This window comes from Buceros rhinoceros, unplaced genomic scaffold (genome assembly GCF_000710305.1).
Source record: "Buceros rhinoceros silvestris isolate BGI_N320 unplaced genomic scaffold, ASM71030v1 scaffold22297, whole genome shotgun sequence".
NCBI classification, from domain to species: Eukaryota; Metazoa; Chordata; class Aves; order Bucerotiformes; family Bucerotidae; genus Buceros; species Buceros rhinoceros.
Window position 1 is genome coordinate 8,645 of NW_010423080.1, and position 8,518 is coordinate 17,162.

Genomic DNA, 8,518 nt, shown 5'->3' on the forward strand with positions numbered 1-8,518 from the left:
TTCCTGCTGCTACTGCTAATGCATTATTGTGAAGGTGAATAGATTTTTTTTTTAGCAGTAGTTAAGCTTCCATAATATTGCTTTTAATTACAAGCTATTCATAGCATAAATACGACTGTTGCTGTCTTTTTCTGATGTTAGGTTGAGAGTTTGTTCCAGAAATATCACAGTAGGCGTAGCTCGAGGATCAAAGCTCCATCTCGTAACACCATCCAGAAGTTTGTCTCACGCATGTCAAATTCTCATACATTGTCATCATCTAGTACTTCTACATCTAGTTCAGAAAACAGGTTAGTATTTTTCTAAAGGAATCAAAAGCTTTATTCTGTAGCTTTCTTCTAATTTTAGAGGTTCAGAATCACCTACATTCTTTTTGTTCAAAGCTGCTTTCATTGGAAGCCCTGTTAATTCTCTGTATTTGCAAAGAGTCGATCAAGTGTACATTAGTCACTGTGGTACTGAGCAGGCACATTTGCTTTATAACTTCTGTCTGAAAAATGTTAGAGTTGTGAAAAGAACTTTTTTGTCCCTTTATGAATTTGGGTAACAAACTTTTGAAACTTAAGTGGACAAAGAAGGCATGTATTAACTTTGGAAACCTATTTGTATTCATTTGTTGAAAGACAGCACTTGTGCGAATGTTGACAAATGAAGAAACATGATTTTTCTTTTTCTCTTTTCCTGCTTTGGAAAAATGTTTGTGCCTATGCCAATATACAGAAGAATGTTTAGGTAAATGTCCTATTTGTGTAAACATACATAAAAACATATGTAAGCGTATATTTTTAAAAATAGGTTCATATACAATGGGTTATTTTACAGGAGCTATTGAACTATAATGATTTTTATTGTTTATACAATATTAAATGTTGCCTTATTTGTAAATTTTAAATTATGTTTGATTCTTTGATTCCAGCCCCCCCATGACTTCCATTAGTTGAGTGCTTTTGCATGTTCTTTTCCTTGATTTTGAAAAGAGATTAGTTAATTTTTTAAACAAGTGATTTGTGCATGCATTAGTGGCTGAACTAGACATTCTTCAGAGGTCAAACCACGGAAGCAACCTAAACTGATGTTTGCTTTTGTGTAAAGTGAAACCTGACTTAAGGAGTACCATGACATGTTACTTTGTGATAAGCATATAGTTAGATGAACATGTTCAGACAGGTTTATAATTCTGATGTACAGATTGTGACCTTAATTTCCCACCATCTTTTTGCTTATTTCTCCAAATCGCCAAACTGTGTCACTGTAAATAAATTGCATAAACAAAGTAGTTAAATACATAACCTACCTTGGAACTACTTCTCTGGCACGCCAGTTCCTTGAGTGTAGATACCCTGTGTAAGAAATATTTCATTTTTTTTCATAGAATTGGCTTCACTGGACTGTGAACTTCACTGCCTTGGATCCCATTTTTAACAGCATGAAAGTTTTTTCAGTAGTTTGCCAGTAAACCTGATGATTAGTTCCTGGTATTACTGGTTCAATGAGAAAAGCAGCTGTTCTGTACAAGTCTAATCTTGCATGATATAAATATTGGAGAACACTGAGCATCAGATTCTTTTGAGATTAAAGTTTACTCAGTTCTGATAATTACTGGGACTTGCAATTATTTTTTGTTTTCTACTAATTTTTCAAAAATAAATTTTAAATTAAATTTCCACAACATGTATAGAAGCAGTATTATTTTTCACTGTAAGCTTATTTTTGTGCATTTTTCAAGGAAAAAGTTGTCAAGCATTTGCAAGGAACTAGAGGTAAATGTATGTATATAGAAATAATGTATATGAGTTAATTTTGGTTTTTAAAATATATTGTTGGTGAACAAATCCTGGGTTCCTGCAAACTTTTAGGCACATACCAACTACGACTTAAATTTTTGCTATGAATAGCAAGAGATTTGTGCACTTGAACAGTATTACAGAATACTAAAATCTGTATCTTTCACTACATGTTGTTTAAGTTCAGAATATTTTTTTCCAGCAAAATCTCCAGTTACATCCATTTAAAAATCATGATGGAGGTAACTAAAACTGAAGCAACATGTAAAACAGGGAAAACTTTTTTAAAATCTACATGTATGTTACTGTTCACGTGAACCTATTGCATTTGTTTGTTAGTGGCAGAAAACTCTGGGGTGTCTCTTCTGTCAATTTTTTGACCGTTATGTATGTTCATCCAATAGCGTTTACCATTTACTGTCATGGGCTAAAGACTACCTTGTGACTCAATACTCTGACAGGAGTGCAATGAAAAAAAATGTGTGTAGCTTTCATAATATAAAAATTTCTTAGTTTTTCAAAATCAAATGATAAGTAAAAAAAAAAAAGCAAAGGATGGTTTGTTTAAAGAAGCATTATGGGGGAAAAAAGTAAGCGCCCAAGGCTGGGCCTTTCAATCTCTAATTGGTATCTGACCTAGCTTGAAAAGATGTCATGCGTTTTGTGACTTTCCCTTTCATTTCAACAAAGTGCTGTCTGTACTCAGTGGTTCTAAAAATTTGGTGCTTACTTATTCCGACCAAGGTTTAGGAAAATGTTTCATGAATAGCCTATGGTTACTCAGAAATGACTGTTCCAAACTGGAAGTTAATAAGTTTTCACTGCTAAAGCCTGTTCTGAATTCCAATATGCCATTTTTACAATAACAAACCTCTGTTTTTATAGTATGAAGGATGAAGAAGAACAGATGTGCCCCATTTGTTTGTTAGGCATGCTGGATGAAGAGAGCCTAACTGTGTGTGAAGATGGCTGCAGGAACAAATTACACCACCACTGCATGTCAATATGTACGCCTTTTTGCCTTGTTAAGTTCTGGCGACTTTTAATATGCAAAAGTATTATAATTTAATGTGTGTTCTTTGGGTTTTTTGTTTGTTTTTAAAGTAAAAAAAAAAAAAAAAACAACCCCAGAAACCTGCTCTTGAAGTGATAGCTGGTAGCTCTTTGTGAGAGTTTGGTAACATTTGGATACTATTGATATGCCTTATTTTATCAGTTATTCACAAATCAAGTTTGTAATTTGATGGTTTGAGAGTAAAGTCACCTGAAGGCCTAGAGGTTTGAGCCTCTTCTACCTGAGTGAAAAGTTAATATCCAATTAGTGTAAGGTTAGGAACAGACAGCCCCAGTAACTTGTTATTAGAATGTTTGAAAGTCATCTACTATCAGCTAGGATTGTGTAGCAAATTACACAGTATGCTTACTACATTAAAGTATAGAAATAGTTTTCCTTTAACAAATATAATCCCATCTCCCATATTTTAATACTTTTGAAGAATTATTCCCTATGTTTGAGGTACAATAGTTGTTGCATTTCAGCTCGTAACTTGTGATGAACAGTGGTGAACAGAAGCATTTCTGCATGCAAAAAATGTTTAAATGCTGCTGCAGATGTCTCAGTTCGGAAGTGTTTATCCTGAAACTCACATTTTTCAGTAAGACTTCGAAATAGTGATGCCATCTTCTGGTTTTATACATGTAAAACTGTTGCTGTGTTCCAGGGGCAGAAGAATGCAGAAGAAACAGAGAACCACTTATCTGTCCTCTTTGTAGATCTAAATGGAGATCTCATGATTTCTATAGGTAAGAACTCAGTCTGTGTATAACAAAACTATCTGCTGCTGGATCCTTGATGTTCTTCAATATGCTGAAGTTTCATTTGTTAATCCACATTATTTGTTGTTACTCTGTAGTCATGAATTGCCAAGCCCTGTGGATTCTTCTGTTCTCCGTGTGGTTCAGCAACAAACTCAGCAGCAATCTACAGCTGGATCACAGAGAAGAACCCAAGATAGCAGTTTTAACCTTACTCATTATGGGGTCCAGCAGATCCCTTCTGTCTATAAAAATTTAGCTGAGCCATGGATTCAGGTAATTTTACTTTGTAAAAGAAGCTTTAAAGGTAGAAACTGATTTTGAACTGTTGTAGTAGATTTGTCAGACCAACAATTGAAAAATTTATTCTGAATTCCATCAGCTTTATGGTTGGTTATTACTGGAAAGAATTATATTTAACTTGCATCAGAAGAGAAGGTTTTCCAGTCTTGTTTTAACTGTGCTTCACTTCTGGACCTCATCTCGAGCTTCATATTAAAGGTCCACATAATAAGATGTATTCTTAGCTCTAGTTTTGGTTTTGCAAGTGTCACAAATACAGAGTTGGCAGTTATTCTTAACCAAGCTGTGATTTAGGTGGTGAATGGCCAAAATAACCTCTAGAGTCTAGAGATGGGCTCAACTGAGCAGGGATCACCCACTTAAAAGTGTGAAAACTTTTATCGCCTAGATTTATGCTGTAGTTTTTGCCTCGTATAGGTGGACTTTGGTTTTGAGGTTATTTATATCAATGCCTTAAAACAACTCCCTAATGAATAATTAAAATTCAAAGTTAATGAAACCATCCGTACAGTCATCCCTCCCACTTCCCTTAACAGAGTTTCTGGGGAACTAATGACTTAATTCTAAGGTTTCATTTCTATCACAGAGGGTGATTTTTAGGACACGACCTTCTGTCACTTTTTTGCCATCACGCTTCTTAAGGTGATTTTTCACCGGAAACATTTCTTTGTTCATTTTTGATTGCTCTTCTTAGGTACTTAAGTTGCTGTATTATTCAGTTTGACCCGCATAGTGTTGCTTTTTCATTGGCAGGTATTTGGAATGGAGTTAGTTGGCTGCTTGTTTTCTCGAAACTGGAATATAAGAGAGATGGCACTTAGACGTCTTTCCCATGATGTCAGTGGTGCTCTATTACTGGCTTATGGTGAAAGCACTGGAAATTCTGGAAGTAGCAGCGGAAACAACACAAGTGCTGGAGCTCTGGGAGCAGCTAGTGGGTCATCTCAGACCAGTGTTTCAGGAGATGTGGTGGTGGAGTCCTGCTGCAGTGTGCTGTCCATGGTCTGTGCAGACCCTGTCTACAAAGTGTATGTTGCTGCTTTAGTAAGTAGTTGTTTACCTGTTGTATTCTAGTAATTTTGAAGTTAATTCATTTTTAAAGGGGGAAAATATATGAAGTCAGGAATCTTGGTCATTTGTTGTTGAGCATCACTGATGACTTAAATTTTGACCGTCATCTGAAAGCAGGATGAACAAAATCCTCAGCAAGAGTGAAATGGCATGACTCCACTGCCCAAATATAAGGAAATGCTAGCTACGGTGCTACATTTTAACAGTACTGATATGACTAGGTTCTTTCCAATCTCATGACAAATTCTAACAACAAATATGTAGCAAGCTATTTACAACTCTAAAAGAAAATTATGTAGCTAATTTGATTTCATATGTATTGATTTTCTCTTAGAAAACTTTAAGAGCCATGCTGGTATATACACCTTGTCATACTTCGGCAGAGAGGACTAAACTGCAGCGACTTCTCAAGCCAGTTGTAGAGACAATATTAGTTAAATGTGCAGATGCCAACAGGTATGGGTGTCTCATGAACTTCAAATTAATTTTGGATAGTTACTGAAAATGTCTTGAAAATGTCATGTGTTGCTATTCATGTGGAACTAGGCGACTGTTTATAGTTGGTGACGAAATAAAATGTGTGGATCTAAGTATAAACACATCATGTTTTTTGTTAAAGTGTAATTGCTCCAGCAAACTTCTGGCTTGAAAAATGTAGGTTTTGAAGGCACTTGATTATATTTTTTCAACACTCAAAGGTCTTAAATGATACTTTGCTTTCATAAAGTCTTTTTTCCTATTTAAAATAAAGGAATACAGTAGGTGCAGTCATCAACTGTCCCCTCATTTCAGTTGGTATTGCTTTGGTCTAATTCTCATGACTCACCTTGAAGCAGTCAGCAAGTACTCTTTAGCAAGTACATTGCCTACTTCAGTGAAAGTTGTGCCATGAAGTGTTACCACTTCTTATTTCACAGTGTGGTATTAGGAGATGGCTAGCCTGAGTGAATGTCCTTGGCATTTCTGGCTTAAGCAGGCCTTGTCTTTCTGTCTCAAGTTACCCTGTTTGTTCAGCCAGACCAAATATTTCTTCACCTGTACTGTAAATTAGACACAGAAATCTATCAGCTTTATTTTTGTTTCTTCAGATTTAATTCCCAAGCAGCATTTCTTCTGAAACTGCAGCTGGAGATGCCCCAGCAATAGTCTAGCAATAGAATTATCTAATGTTAAATAAGTGTGTTGCTATTCCTGTATTTGGCCTGTATTTGCAAAAGGATGAAGTCCAATTTGAGTTTTTGTCTATTTATTAGTGATAGACATTACATTTCTGAAAGTAACCTTCTTAAAAAAAAAAAGCCAAAACCATTCGTGGCTTACAGTTAGAGGATTATAGAAATGTATTGGAATAAGTAATGTGAAATAATTTTCCTTGCACAAGTCCAAGCTAATGGTTATTGAAATATAATTTTTAGAATGCTTTTCCTTGAACTGTGAAAAGAGTTATTTTTTTTATCTATTATAGTCGAACAAGTCAACTTTCAGTCTCAACGCTATTGGAGATGTGTAAAGGCCAAGCAGGCGAGCTGGCAGTTGGGAGAGAAATACTTAAATCTGGTAATTATAGCTCTTCACATATAATTGTGTAATAGTTGCAGATACATTGAAGTGTTTTAAATTTATTACAGGATTTATCTAATATCAGCATGGCAAAGAGAACAGTATTTCTTTCAGCAGTTTGGGAGGGGAGTAATTTGGGCACACATTGTGTATTTCTGTGATACAGTTCTGATCTTTATTTAGATTTTGTACATATCTAATCCTTATTTAACAATTTTTTATAGGGTCTATTGGAATTGGTGGAGTTGATTATATCTTAAATTGTATTCTTGGAACCCAAACTGAATCTAGCAACTGGCAAGCGCTGCTGGGGCGACTTTGTCTAATAGACAGACTTCTGTTGGAATTTCCTGGTGAATTTTATCCCCACATTGTCTGTGGAGATGTTTTACAAGCTGATACTGTAGCAGACAGGTACTTGCTTACACTGTGACTATTAATTCTTCTTAGTTGAGCATGTTGGTTATCTCTTGTAAAAAATAGTTGTTCTAATTCCTGTAAACAAATATAACGTACTTATATCCCAGTGGGCTTACATCAGAGTAAATGGTTGCATTTTTTTCAACCTGTGAATCAATTTTGAATCACCACTGCATCAATAAGTCTCCTTTCTACTGCAAAACTGACAGCTAAATGCAGTGTCTTGAAATGGCTTCCTTGGCATTAGTTAACTAGAATATATCAATGTATAAAACATCTCTTCTCTTTTTTTAGGTATAAGAAACTTCTCTCCCTCTTAACTTTCACCTTGCAGTCGATTGACAATTCCCATTCAATGGTTGGTAAACTATCACGGAGAGTGTTTTTGAACGCAGCAAGAATGGTGGCAAGAGTGCCACATGTTTTTGTAAAGCTCTTAGAAATGTTGAGTGGGACAAGCTCAAGCCATTATGCAAGGATGCGTCGACGTCTGATGGCAATAGCAGATGAAATGGAAATTGCAGAAGCCATCCAGCTAGGCATGGAAGAAATGCACTCTGGGGAATGTCAACATGAAGACTTTTTGCAGCTACCTGTACCAGATAACTCTCCAGAAGCTACAGAAAATAATACTCCTAACAATACTGTCCAGTTATCAGGGAAAAGCGGGAAAGGTTTAAGTGATAAAAAACTGAGTGCCAGTCCGGAGGACATGTCTGAGACGCTGGCTGGCCTTGCTGTGGGACTTCCTGTTTCATCAGTAACCACTGAGCAACCAAAGCCAGCCATTCAAACAAAAGGAAAACCCCACAGTCAGTGTTTGAACTCTTCTCCCTCATCCAGTCATTCCCAGTCATTATTCCCAACACTTCTGTCTCCTTCAAACCCATCTGTACCAGCTGGCACTGTAACAGATGGCTCTAAACTCAGACCTCAGGGATTCGCTCCCTGCAAAATCCCATCACCTTCTCCCCAGACACAGCGGAAGCTTTCTCTCCAGTTTCAGAGAAACTGTTCTGAAAATAAAGAACCAGAGAAACTTTCTCCAGTTTTTACCCAAGCCAGGCCATTGCCATCCTGCCACATTCACAGGCCAAAGCCATCACGACCAACCCCACGTGATGTGAACAAGCAGGGAGAAACCTCAAAAAACAGTATGACGCTTGACCTGAATGACGTTTCACAGTGTGATGGCAATAGTAATAGCAGTGCAGTTATACCAAGTGAAGATACAGTGTTCACACCAGTAGATGAAAAATGCCGATTGGATGCTAATGCAGAGCTCAATTCCAGTATTGAGGACCTACTCGAGGCCTCCATGCCAACAAGTGATGGCACAGTTACATTCAAGTCTGAAGTTGCAGTTCTTTCTCCTGAGCGGGCAGAAAATGATGATACTTACAAAGATGATGTAAATCATAATCAAAAATGCAAGGAAAAGATGGAAGCTGAAGAGGAGGAAGCATTAGCTATTGCTATGGCTATGTCAGCGTCTCAAGATGCCCTGCCAATAATTCCCCAACTACAGGTTGAAAACGGTGAAGATATCATAATCATTCAGCAGG

At 36.6% G+C, this 8,518-nt stretch overlaps 1 protein-coding gene across 1 annotated transcript in view; it reads left to right on the forward strand.

Moving 5' to 3' along the window:
* Nucleotides 1–8,518, forward strand: part of MAP3K1 (mitogen-activated protein kinase kinase kinase 1, E3 ubiquitin protein ligase) — a 20,653-nt gene that overhangs the window by 4,465 nt on the left and 7,670 nt on the right. Inside the window, exons 6-14 of the mRNA XM_010140311.1 lie at nt 142–290; nt 2,670–2,791; nt 3,506–3,587; nt 3,698–3,875; nt 4,656–4,946; nt 5,308–5,429; nt 6,439–6,530; nt 6,758–6,947; nt 7,248–8,518. Coding sequence (XP_010138613.1) covers nt 142–290; nt 2,670–2,791; nt 3,506–3,587; nt 3,698–3,875; nt 4,656–4,946; nt 5,308–5,429; nt 6,439–6,530; nt 6,758–6,947; nt 7,248–8,518 — 2,497 coding nt within the window. The remainder of the gene's footprint in view (nt 1–141; nt 291–2,669; nt 2,792–3,505; nt 3,588–3,697; nt 3,876–4,655; nt 4,947–5,307; nt 5,430–6,438; nt 6,531–6,757; nt 6,948–7,247) is intronic.